This window comes from Oratosquilla oratoria, chromosome 29, assembly GCF_046742065.1.
Source record: "Oratosquilla oratoria isolate Oo_2021 chromosome 29, ASM4674206v1, whole genome shotgun sequence".
NCBI lineage: Eukaryota > Metazoa > Arthropoda > Malacostraca > Stomatopoda > Squillidae > Oratosquilla > Oratosquilla oratoria.
In genome coordinates, this window is record NC_134805.1 from 52,616,269 (window position 1) to 52,629,619 (window position 13,351).

The 13,351-nt window shown below is 54.2% G+C and overlaps 1 protein-coding gene across 1 annotated transcript; it reads left to right on the top strand.

The window, feature by feature from the left end:
- The first annotated feature begins 3,318 nt into the window (after nucleotides 1-3,318).
- LOC143040874 (protein NYNRIN-like) lies at nucleotides 3,319-4,197 on the top strand. The gene has a single exon (XM_076212316.1). The coding sequence runs from the start codon at nucleotides 3,319-3,321 to the stop codon at nucleotides 4,195-4,197; it is 879 nt and encodes a 292-aa protein (XP_076068431.1).
- Nucleotides 4,198-13,351: the final 9,154 nt, after the last annotated feature.

Sequence of the window (13,351 nt, forward strand, 5' to 3'; positions counted from 1 at the left end):
AGGTCATGACTGAAGTGAAAGAGGAACTGAGGGCTATTATGGGGTAGAACATGGGATCGTTAGAAACACGTGCTAACCAGTATACTGACGACGTGTACCACCGTGTGAAAGAGGAGCTTAAGGAAGAGGTAGTGGCAATAAAGGAAGAGGGAGGTGGTGGCAGTGAAGGAAGAGGTTAAGGAGGAGATGAAAGCAATAGAAGAGGGGTACCGTGAGCACATGCAGACGTGTCTTGACAGGGTATCGACACTGGAGGCGGTTTTTGGTAAGACAGGAGAATGGGGAGATTGCAGCAAATCTCGATACTGTGACACGGTGCAATTTTGTTGAGCGTCGCGTGGCGGGAGCTTCGTCGCTCCCCGCTTTGCAAGCGGTGAGCACAATCACCCCACCACCCTCACCTCCTCGTAGCCTCTCGCCGCCACCGGCGTCTCTACGAACGAGGAGCGACTGTTGCTACGTGAACCCAGAGGACGACCTCACAGGGAGACGTCTGGGGAGTCGTTCAGTTGAACTGCAACTCCGGGGGGCCTGTGGGGGTGGTGACGTCACGCGGTACGAGAAAGAGAGGAAGGTGGTTGAATATGACGGGAAGGTGTCTTGGGACGCGTGCCAGGCACAGTACGATGTGGTTGCAGCTCGTCAAAATTGGTCAAAGGAAGAGAAGGCATTTCAGCTGGTGAGTGTGCTGAAAGGGCAGGCGTTGGAAGTGCTGGAGCACTTAACCTCCGCGCAACTGCGATGTTACGATAGTGTGGCTGGGGCTCTCCGGCGTCGCTTCGGCAGGAGGCGGCAACCGGAGGTGTTCCGGGCTCAACTGAAGACGAGAAGGCGAGGGAAAGACGGGGCCCTTCTCTTACTAGCGCAGGACGTGGAGGGGCGCTTACCCCATGGCCACGGAGGACACCGTGGATATGTTGGACAAGGACTGTTTTGTGGACGCCCTTCACGATAGGCAGTTACAGATACACGTTAAGCAGGCTGCGCCCAAGAACGTGCGAGAGGCTTAGGCAAGGGCAGCGGAGTTTGAAGCCTTTCTCATGAGCGTCAGCCCTGCTGCTCCCCCACCTCCCAGCGACGCGTCGGGGTGGAAGCGTCGCCCTAGCCGTGCTTGGGCCAGGTGTGCGCAGGCAAGTGGCAAGGCATCCCAACCTGGTGGGAAGGTGAGTTTCAAGCTTTTCAAAGGATCGTGCTTCAACTGTGGTCAGGTAGGTCACAAAAAAGCACGACTGCAAGAGGAGGGCACGGTCGCTGGAAGACGGAATGCGACCGGTGTTCGAGCCCTGTTTCTGGAGTTGTGGAATACGAGGGCACAGTTCCTCTGAGTGCCGCCAGCCCAAGGGGGTGACGCCGTCGGCGGGAAACTTGAAGCAGCTAGGGGCCGGGGCACCTTCCCAGCAGAGCAGTCGGGCGCCCCAAGCCATCTAAAGTGTCGTCAGGTGGCGGGGTCCGACGCCATCAAGGTGGCAGGGAGTATCAATGGACGCCAAGTGGAGATGGTAGTGGATACGGGGGCAGAGACGACCTTCGTACGAGAGGGAGTCCTACCAGAACGTGGTGTGAAGTGCGTGGGTCAGCAATTGTGCGGAGTTACAGGAGACTGTGTACCGGTGTGGGTGAATCTGGCCGTAGGCAGGGGGACTGAACGCCTGCCTGTACTTTTGGCGGAGATGGAAGATGAATGCCTGTTGGGGTTGAATTTCCTTAATCGCGTGGGGGCGTGTGTTGATCTCCAGGAGGGTAGGATGTCAGTGTGAGGCTATGAAGTGCCTTTGAATCCTAATGGAGAGCTCACCACGAGAGATGAGGTAAAGGAACCCAGAGGGCAGAGATCGCAGGCCGTCAAGTCACCCAGCCAAGGTAAAGCGCGGAAGGGAAGAGTGGCCCGCACCTCTGCTACTACGACCGTACACCGCACCGCATCCACCACTATCACCACCGCTAACAGCAAGATGGAACCACCGAAGGAGAAGAAACAGAGGGCCTGCCTGAGTACTTGGAAGACTTGGTGGGGAGGAGTATCACGCAGCTGACAGCTGAGCAGGTGAGTAGAGTGAAGGCATTACTTACACAGTACCGTGACGTGTTCAGTAGTGGAGACATGGACTTGGGTCGCACGTCATTGGTTCAACACAGCATCTATACCAGAGATAGTCCTCCCATCAAGCAGGCGCCTCGTCGGGTCCCACCAGCGAAGAGAGAAGAAATGGAGAAGCTGGTCCGAGAGTTGGCGGTAACGGGAGTGATTGAGCGGTCAGACAGCCCGTGGTGCTCGCCGGTAGTCCTAGTGACGAAGAAGGACGGAAGCCGGAGATTCTGCGTAGATTACCGGACACTGAACGCTGTCACTGTCACTGACGCTTACCCTCTCCCCCGCATCGTCGAGACGCTAGACGCTCTCAGTGGGGTCCAGTGGTTCTCCACGCTGGACTTGAAGTCAGGCTATCATCAAGTCGAGATGGCGCCTGAGGATAAAAAGAAGACAGCCTTCTCGATTGGGCAAGGCCTGTGGCACTGGAAGGTGATGCCCTTTGGCCTCATGAACGCCCCTGAAGTCTTTGAGCGTCTCATGGAACGTGTACTCGACGGTATGCAATGGAAGGCGGCAGTCGTCTACCTAGACGACGTGCTGGTGTTTGGAAACAGCTTCGAGGAGGAGCTGGCTAGGCTCACAGAAGTGTTCAGCCGCATGAGGAAGGCTGGCCTGAAGCTGAATCCAAAGAAGTGCACTCTATTCAAGTCAGAAGTGCCGTTCTTGGGACATGTCGTCGGCAGGGAAGGTGTAAGGACGAACACTCAAGGTCACCGCTGTGGAAGGATGGCCAGTCCCTCAGAATGTCTCGGAGCTGCGCAGTTTCCTGGGCTTGTGTACGTACTACCGGAGGTTTGTGGCAGGGTTCGCCACTATCGCCGCCCCATTGCACCATCTGACGAGGAAGGGAACAGCTTTCGAGTGGAGCGAGGAGTGCCAGCAAGCTTTCGTGGCACTGAAGCGAGCGTTGGTGAAAGCGCCAGTGCTTCCCTACCCCCAGATAGGTTTGCCGTACATTGTGGACACGGACGCGAGCCAAGAGGGTGTGGGAGCCGTGTTGTCACAGCTTCGTGATGGAAAGGAACATATCGTGGGTTACTACAGTGCTAAGTTTAGCAAGGCGGAAAGAAACTACTGCGTCACACGGAAGGAGTTGGCAGCGGTGATGAAAGCTCTCGCCCACTTCCATCACTACCTGTATAGCTCTCACCCACTTCCATCACTACCTGTATGGCACGCGCTTCACCATTCGTACGGATCACGCCGCCCTGAGATGGTTGAAGACGATGAAGGAACCGGAAGGACAGCTGGCCAGGTGGATTGGAAAACTGGAGCAGTATAACTATGAGATCGAGCACCGACCTGGCCGGGTGCATAACAACGCCGACAGCCTAAGTCGCCGTCCCTGCCCACCTGAGTGTGTGCATTGCTCACGGCGGGAGCCTGAGGTGGCCGTGCGGAAAGTGACCGTCGCTCACAGCACCACCGAGGCAGACGAGAAGTGGAAGAGGGACCAACGAGAGGATTCTGACCTGTCTCTGGTGATTGGGTGGTTAGAGGCCAGCAGTGAAAGGCCTCCCAAAGAGACAGTATCACCCGAGAGTCCTGCTACCAAGTGCCTTGTTGACCAGTGGGAGGCACTGAGTCTGCGAGGAGGAATCCTACACCGGCGTTGGACGCACGCACGAACAGGAGAGGTAAGCTGGCTGGTAGTAGTGACATGCTCTCGGCGACAGGAGCTGCTGAAAGAGATGCGCGAGGGGAATACCAGCGGCCACCTGGGAGTGAAATGCACTCTCGAAAAGTTGAGGCAGAGAGTATACTGGGTGGGCCTGCGACGAGACGCTCAGGAGTGGTCCAAGATTTGCGATGTGTGCGCCGCCAAGAAAGGCCCCGCCCACAAGACTCGCGCCTCCCTGCAAGTATATCACACCGGGGCGCCAATGGAACGCCTGGCTGTGGATATCGCCGGCCCTTTTCCGTGCACAGAGAGGGGAAACAAGTACCTGTGCGTGGTAATGGACTACTTCACGAAGTGGCCGGAAGTCTGTGCTCTACCTAACCACGAGGCAGAGACTGTGGCTCAGTTCTTCGTGGAAGAGGTCTTCGTGCACTATGGAGTCCCAGGGGAACTGCACTCAGACCAAGGACGAGAGTTTGAGTAGCGGGTCTTTAAGGAATGCTGCAGTCTGCTTGGCATCAATAAGACTCGTACTTCTCCCCTGAGGCCCCAGAGCGACGGTATGGTGGAGATATTTACGCGACGATTGTCCAGCAGATGGCCAAGTACTGTCAGGAGGACCAGCGCGATTGGGACTTGTGGGTGCCGTACATTCTCATGGCCTATCGTTCAGCTGAACATGAGGCCACGGGATTCACGCCAGCCAAGTTAATGTTTGGCAGGGAAATTCGTCTGCTAGTCGACCTCTCTACCGGTCGACCACCGGGAGCAGAACTCCCACATACCTATAGTGATTACGTGATAACGATGCAGCGGCACCTGGAGGAGGCTTCCCGCTTGGCGAGGCAGCATCTGCGAGTGTCAGGTCAGGCTACGTAGAGGCAGTACCAAGGTCGCGCCAGAAATGTAGAACATCAGCCCGGCGACTTGGTCTGGCTGCATAATCCACAGAGAAAGCCTGGCAAGTCACCGAAACTCCAATCTGACTGGGAAGGACCATATAAAGTGACGGAAGTAATATCCGCAGTGAATTACCGACTAGAAATGCCTGGCAAAAAACGGGCGAGTAAAGTTGTGCATGTCGACAGACTGTGGAAACGCCCAGGCGAGGGAGAATTTACTTGGGGTGAACGTGGTGATGTAGAGTCTAGAGACAGTGACAGTGGTAGTAGTAGTTGTGACAATGGTGATCATAGTCTGTGAGGGCGAAGGAGGAACTATGTTCTCTCGGCCCTGAAAAGTAATACCAGTTCGGGTGCTACTGGATCTGCTGGGGCTTTAATCAAACATCAAAAGGAATTAATGGATTTAAAAGAGTTAGCGAATACAATAAACCATCAAAAGTGTACAATACAATGTTGTAGAAGGGGAACATCTGATACGAGGTGCTCAGCACCTCCGTATCGTAACAACAGTAGCGATGTTCGGGTGCGTATGGACGAACCGTTCCGGCCCAATCGGATGCGGTGGATCTTGAGAACAGCAAAGATGAGAAGACCCGACGTCGAGTAGCCTGCGACTGGAGTAATGAAGACTTGGGATTGGCGTGGCAGTGGGTAGTCTTCGCAGGACGTCTTCTGATCAAGTTCTATCCGACGTTTTTGTTGTTGTTGTTGTTGTTGGATCTTGAAGGCTATCGACCTATAATGAGGTCATTAAGCCTGATCCGACGTTGGGGGAGGAGGGGTATATATACCCCCAAAACTGCCGACGTGGCCGCTCCGCGCAGGCGCAGTCTTCTCGGGCTTCAAAAGTTCGAAGCTGACTTGCTCGTTGAACTGGCGCGCAAACAAGCCGATTCGCCGAGGTGGGGAGCCAAACGACTATCAGAGCAGCCACGATGAATTGACTTGTCGCCCGGGGAAGGGGGATGGGCCCTTACATAGTCCTAGTGTTGAACGTGAATATGATTGTGATAGTGACACTGAGAGTGACGAAGGTGTAACACATGAAGACTCGGAGAAAGAAAGTGAAGATGAAGTAGAGAGAGATCAGAGACCTGGTCGACTTCCCAGAAGTAGGAAGTTACCAGCGTGGTTAACGGACTATGTGATTGACATGTGATGTGTTTAAGTTTTCTGTATATGTAATGTTTTCCTAATGAAGAAGTGATGTTTTATTTTTTATACAAAATGTTTTGTTTAAGTTCTTTTGTAAGTCTGTGTGTGTAGATGAAAGCTGACGGGTCGGGAAAATGTGGCGAAAGAGCATGAATGAATGTTGCATATTGCGCCTGGATGGTTAGTATGGACGTGACGTGATTTCTAACGTGTGATTGATGCGTGATTCGGAGAGGAAGCAAGGGGTATGTAGCGAGGGTATGCGCGGGGGGACGCCAGGGGGGGGGGGGTCCCGGCGTCGCCCGCCATACCCCGGATAGCAGTGCAAGCCTAGACCCGGTGTGAACAAGTGTCAGTCCTATTCGTTAGTCAGAATAAAGTGAAGAAAGTGACACTTCTGCCTTTCCCTGACCCGAACAATTGTATGTAAGCTTCTTCCATCCCTCGTGATTCCATGATCACGGCTCATGTGCCATAGAAAAGGAGAGTTAATTGCAGAGATCCGTAACAATATATATATTTTGTGATTGTTAGTATGTTGCTTTGTCGCGAAGCTTCTGCCTAGTTATTCATACGGAGTTATGGAATTGGAAGTTGGTCCATCTTCTTACAGGTTCGGGTCTTCTTCTTTCTTGAGTTGTTGTTATGATGTTATTGGTGGTCGTTAATTTGTTTTGGTTGGTTGTTAGTTTATATATATATATATATATATATATATATATATATATATATATATATAATATATATATATATATATATGTTAGATTGATTCACCGAACAACCGCCGTAGCAGCAACATCTCCGCTCACGCTTCATTTTACCAAGAAGAAATTCCCGGCACCCGAGATAATTCTCGTTTCCCTTGAGAACTCGCTCTGCCGGATGACATATGTCCCCCAGTAACTCTTTTGTACGACTACCATTGCCCCTGAGGTCTTAAAACTTGGTTGCTCTGCAGAAGAGGGGGGGGGGAGCCCTCCCAGTCTCGTACCACACGCGTGCAGTGCTTGGCCAGTTTCACCAGAGACAGTAGCTGACCTCCACGACCTCCCGCGTCGAGACATTCCCCCCCCCCCCCCGTATACGCTCGCGCATCGAGTCAGTAACACTAGGACACAAAGGCGCCTAACCCATTGCGCTTAGCGCAATGGGTCGAATCAGGATCCGGGACTCGCGTCCCAACGTAAATCAACAAGCACGAACCAAGGAACTCTGGGACACTCTGGCTAGACACAACATATATATACGTGAACTCATAACTCAACACAACGCATTTCTTCTAATCACAGACGACACAGCTAGAGAAACACTATGCCAGAAGCAGACTAAGGACCTCTTTTCTGACAACGGATATGAGATACAGGACCCACCCGAACTTAACGCAAACAGGACACTCGTAATCACACAAGCAGACCCACATGTAACAACACACACAACAGGAAATCAAAGAAGAAATCGAAAGACTGAACACAAACACAAAAGTCACACAAGTCATCACCTTGCCACGCACCAAAACAGTAATAACATTTTCTTTGTCGCGGCTCGTGTCTCTTAAATTGTTTTTATCGGCTTAAGAAACTTGCACAGTGAAGCTATAGCGGTAATCCCCTACCACACTCCTGGCCAAATGGCCACTTCCGGAAGGGAGAGTGTGGTTGGACATTCCGCACAAATCATCAGAAATTTAAAATTCCCGGCTCTGTGCAGGTAGCGCATGCGTCGACAACCCCACCTCCCCCTCCCTACCCCTTACTCTTGGAAGGCTAGTCAACCGTCTACTTCACTTTGAGAACTAAAGGCTTCGCCTGTGGGAGGAGGGAGGGACCCTAAATCTGTGCAGGTTTCTTAAGCCGATAAAAACAATTTAAGCGGCACGAGCCGCGACAAAGAAAATGTTATCGGCTGAAAAGAAACCTGCACAGTGAAGCTATGCATGAGACGAGGATAGGTGGGAGGAGAAGGTGAAGCCCAAATTTTAGTCGAGAACAGGGCTCAAGCCGTTATTATGTGTGTCTCTCGTATGGGAGACTTATTCATTTTATCACTAAGTAGAGGGAAGAAAAGAAGCATCAAGTACTTGTACCAATATATATATATATATATATATATATATATATATATATATATATATATATGTATGTATATGTATATATATATGTTTATATATACATTATATATATATATATATATATATATATGATTTAAGCGGAATAGGAAACTCAGGAGTCTTAGTCTTGAGTTTATTCCTGACTAGTTTCGCAGGTGTGCTTTTTCAAAGGCGGACGACTGCGAAACTAGTCAGGAATAAACTCAAGACTAAGACTCCTGTGTTTCCTATTCCGCTTACATCAACCTGTCAGAATGTCTCAACATATATATATATATATATATATATATATATATATATATATATATATGTCTATTTTTATGAACAATATTGTACAATTTACATAGTGCGTAAATTCTATGTAGAAAATTGTATCCTGCTCAGCGGTTCCTGGGCCTTCCCCTACCCTTCGGTCGCCCTTTGCCCCCCCCCCCTCTTTTGCGATGAGAGGGGTGGAGCCGTTCCCATGGCGACACATGGGACAGGGGTGATCGAGTGGTAGAGATACCGTGTCCTGAAGGAAGTTGCTGATGCCCAGCCCCCGAGGTCCTGCACCCACTCCACAGAGTGGGTGCGGAGAAAAGCCAGCGATGCCGCGAGGCCTCTGATGTTGTGGGCGTGGGGGGCATGGCCCGGGTCGGCCTTCTCTATAACGCGGCAAAGTAGACGCGCCAGGGACCTCGGGGTTAGGGTGTTCCTAGATTTCGAATTGTAGAAGAGATGATCCTCGGAAACCCCTTCCGCGCGTTCCACGTAGTCTTTAAACGCACGGACCGGGCACAGCGGGTGTGGGTTTCCTTCCTCCAGGAAGGATGGTATTCTGAGAGGGCCAATCATGTCGTCCGCCTGCTCATTCTTGGCTAGGAATGTAGGTGATGGAGAGAGGGTTAGGGCCGAGCAGTCCTCCTCCAGTTTGGAGAAGGACGGGTGGCGGGTGATCGCCGCCAGCTGTAAAGCCCTGTGGGCCGTAGCCAGGGCAAGCAGAAAGACGGTACGTTGAAGGAAGTGTTCCTCCTCCATGATGGTCCCTTCGAACGTCAGGTACTGCAGAACACGATGCAAGGACCAGACTAGGACCGGCTGACGTCTCGGCTCTCTTGAGGCGCGGATCCCCTTCATTAGGACGGTTCGCGCCCTCTGTGGCACTCTGATGTTCATGCCGAAGTAGAGTGGATCAGCGAGGGCTGCATAGTGAGCCGAGATCGTCGCCGGTGCCCTGTTGGTGGAGTCAGCTAGCCAAGTCAGGAAGTCCAGAACCGTGCTAGCGGAGATGGTCACTATCGCGTGTCTCCGAAGGAAGTCCTGGAATCTCCGCCAGCAGGATTCATATTGCCGCACTGAGGATGGACGGTGAGCTCTCAGCATCTTGTCTACTGCCTCTGTAGAGAAGAATTGGCTGAGAGCTCTCCGTAGAAACTCCAAGCGTGAAGTCGAAGTGACGCTTGGAGAAGTGCGGCAAGGCTGCTGGCTAGGCAGGCTGACCCTAGTAGAAGGGGAGAAAGGGCACCACCTCATTAGCTCCCCGAACCACGGCTGAGCTGGCCAGAAGGGAGCTATCAGGAGGACCCGACCCTTGAAGGACCTGAGGGTCTGCATCACCTTCAGGAGGACCGGTGTCGCTGGAGGAGGAAATATGTATACGTACTTCCAGCGGTTCCAGTCCTCCGTGAAGGCGTCCGGGCCTCCTGCGCGTGTTCTTTGGTTGTAGGTGAGGAAGAGGGGGAGCTGGGTTGTGCTCGGGGAGGCAAATAGGTCCACCTCCGGGGTGCCGTAGCGGAGGGAGAGCGACTCGAACACTTGTGGGCGTAGTTGCCACTCCACCGATGTCTCCCGGAACCTGGATAGAGCGTCCGCCCAGTCGTTCTCCCGGCCCGGAACATACTTCGCCGAGAGTGATATGGCCCTGCGTGATGCCTCGGCGAAGATGTCTTCCGACAGGGCCAGGAGTGGACCTGATCGGGCCGTACCTTGCCTCTGCACGCACTGTACTGCCGTCACATTGTCCATATCGAAGCGGACGCTCGTGTAGAAGATTTCGGGGTGCCGTTCGAGCCATCCTTTCACCACTCTCAGCTCCCGAAGGTTGATGTGTAGTGACCTTCTCTCTTCCGACCATCCCCCGCACGCTTGATGTCCCCAGCTCGACTGAAAGCCCCACCCTATGTCCGAGGCGTCCGTCGCCACTGTTTTCCGAGGTGGGGCCGGGGGCCATGGGACTGACTGGCGTAGGGCCCCTGGCCGAAGCCAGGGACGTAACAAGCTGTGGAGTGCTGAGGGTACCGGCCTGGGAAGGTCGCGTAGGAAGAGTGGGGTGCTCCTGTTGACCTCTCGCGTCAGCCGTCGGTGTTTCAAGCGGCCCAGTGGAAGGGCCGGGGCCGCGAAGTTGAGGCAACCTAACAGGCCCTCCCACTGACGGCGGGAGAACGTTTGAGAGAAGTAAGCCCTCCTGACATAGCGGAGTGTCCGAAGAGCGTTGTCTGGAGCCAGTGACAGGGAGGCGTTGATCGTGTCCCACTCGATCCCGAGCCAACGAAGTTTTTGTGTAGGGGTGAGGGCAGATTTGTCCCAGTTTACTTTGAATCCCATCTCCGCCAAGACTCTCAGAGCCACCGAGACGCTGGTTGATGCATCCTCCTCGGTGGGCGAATGTATCAACCAGTCGTCCAGGTACATGAGTGTGGAGACGCCTGCTTCCGCCAAGCGTGCGCCTACCACTCTCGCTAGCTTCGTGAAGACCCTCGGGGCAAGCGAGAGTCCGAAAGGTAGTCTGGTAAATTGATATGTCTCCCTCCCCACCTGGAACGCCAGGAACCGGCGATATCGGGGGTGGATGGGGAAATGCCAATATGCGTCCTGAAGGTCCAGGGACGCTAACCAATCTCCCTCCCGGAGCACTGACCGGACCTGAGCCACCGACACCATCTTGAATCGCAGGGGTTTAAAAAATTGTTCAGTGCGCTCAGGTCCATAACCAGTCTCGTTTTCCCTAGGTATTTCTTTGGTACGGTAAAGAGACGGGACAGAAAGACCCGACCTGTCGCTGGTTCCACTATTCCTTATTCCTTCATGTCTCTCACGTGGGGCAGCACTGAAGAGGACACCTTGGATGACGCGGGAGGGTGGCGTAGTGGCAGTGTGAGGAAAGAACAAGGAATCAGCCTATCGGTAGTAGAGTGTATATCCCCCCCCCCCACCTGAAGGGCTGGGACAAGTTACTATCCATATTATGTAAGAATATCACAACAACAGTTCCCTCAGAGGATATAGGTAACGAGACCCACCGGGAGAGACACCCAAGGCCAGGTGAGTCCCTGGCGGATGACCCTGGCGGCACATCCGTGCGCAGGCCATGTGTGGTGCCAGCCCAGGAGACACCCCACTTGGGGACCTTCAGAAGTTCTTGAACTTCTGCTGTTGTTGCTGCTGATGTTGTCGCTGGTTGGTGGTCCTCTGGGGTTGGGAGGAGGTGTGGTGTTGCGATTGTTGGTGCCGAAATGTCTGGAGCTGTTGCTGATGCGGGCGCTGGTTGATCCTCCCTGTGGGTGGTGGAAGGTATGCCCGCTGTTGTTGTTGTTGGCGCGCGTATGGGGGTGGGCGCCTGGATAGAGAGTGGGATCTGTGAGCAGGGAAGGGCCGAGGTCTCGGTTGGGTGGGTGGTTGGATCTGGATGACAGTCGGGACCGTAGCGAAGACGCGGTCTGTCGCTTCCTGGTCGAACAGACCGCGGGAAAGGGGAGCTGCCCTCACCACGCCCCGGCGAGCTATCTCCGGGGCCGACCGCGCTGCAGACTGACGAGCTGCCAGTCGAGCCGCGGTGAAGGCCCTCGCTGCCGGGGGTAGGGCTGATGACGCCATGTTGGCTGTACCCTCTGCCACGGTAGAGAGTGCCGCCAGGGTGTCTCTGTATACAGAAAACACGAGAATCAAATTAGTAGGGCAAGGAGGATCCCGATCCCCGGAGGGTGTAGTAAAGTCACATCGTTCAATTGTAGAACGTATAACAACATATATGCAAGGACGAGGTCGTTTCCGAACGACCTCGTCCTCGGGCGCTAGTCAAGAGGCTTCGTCCTGGGTGAAGACTTTCCCTAAGCGTCTCTCGCCAGGACGGGTCTGGACCCTATGTGTAGATTGAAGTATCCCACTCACCTCAACTCTTCCCGCGGGAAGTCCTCGAAGCTCGTGACGAGCGTCGTCAGCCAGTTCCTCATCATCGCAATTGCCGTGACGGTCGAGATGGTGGAGGCGAGGTCTTGTCTGGTCGAGGACTCCGTCGTCAGCAACTTAGCCTCCGGTTCACCAAGTTGATGGGGGAGGACGGGGTCCCGGCCCGAGTGCCATAGGCAATCGCGAAGGCCCTCCGGCGCGATGGGTGGTGGCAGGACGACGGGTTACGATGAGGGGATATGCCGTCGAGGAGGAGCCGTCTTGGGTTGGTCCTGGGCCCGCTCGAAGAGAGCAGGGATGTCTAAGGCCTTCTCCCCTTTCTCCTGCGGGAACCAGGCGTTTGGGGAGAGTGCTACCGCCGGCGAGTCCCCCAACCTGTCGACAAACATATGCCCCTCCGGGTTTAAACGAGGGTTCTCCAGGAGAGCACCTATCGTGTCCAGAGTGTTAGAGGTGGAGACCCTGGAGGGCGTGGAGGCCGGGGCGGAGAGGGGTCGAATCTTATACAGAATCTTAGCCCCCTCCGCGTCGTTGGCCCACTTTAGGATTATGTCATTTCTCCTCCTCCATCCCTCCGGTAGCGAGTAGTCGGGAGACCAGGCCACTAGCTTATGATCTTCTCCAAACGAGTATTCCCAGGACTGGGGAAGGTCACACTATGAGAAGGGGCGGAACTCGTAAGAGTCTATCGTGGTAGGAGGATAAGGTAAAGAAGAACTGCGGTGGTCCTCCACCCCGTCCCCCAACCCGACGGACGTGTGATTGGGGGGTTCCTCCTGAGAGGGGCCTTCCAGTCCTATACCTGCCGCCGGCACGGAGGGGCGGAGGGAAGGACCAGGAGGGAGTGTGGGAGAGGGGGCCAGAGCCGGAGGTTCAATAGGAGGTTGCTCTGGAGAGGGGGACGTTCTGGTTTGCGCGGCCTGAAAGGCCGGATAGTGTGATAGGGCAGAGTCGAGGACGGGGCCTATTAGGGACGGAAGGAGGGCAGCCACTTGGACAGCCAGCGTTCCCTCTCCCCTCGCTCCCTCCTCCGGCTCCTTGCCCTTGTGGGATTTACGGCGAGGAAAAGGAGAGCGAGGAAGGGAGGGTGAGCTGGAGGGAGAGGATGTGGAGGGTGGGGACAAGCTGAGCGTCTTAGGCCTCTTTGGTGAGGCAGACCTTTTTTTCGAGCGTGATTTCCTGCCGGGTTCACGTGAGTGACCTCGGTAGGAAGACGAGTTCGTGGGTGTGCTTGACAAAGCAAGCCGTATGGGTTTTAGGACCCTTGATGGTCGGAGGTATGGGGCTGCCGAGAGGCCTGATGA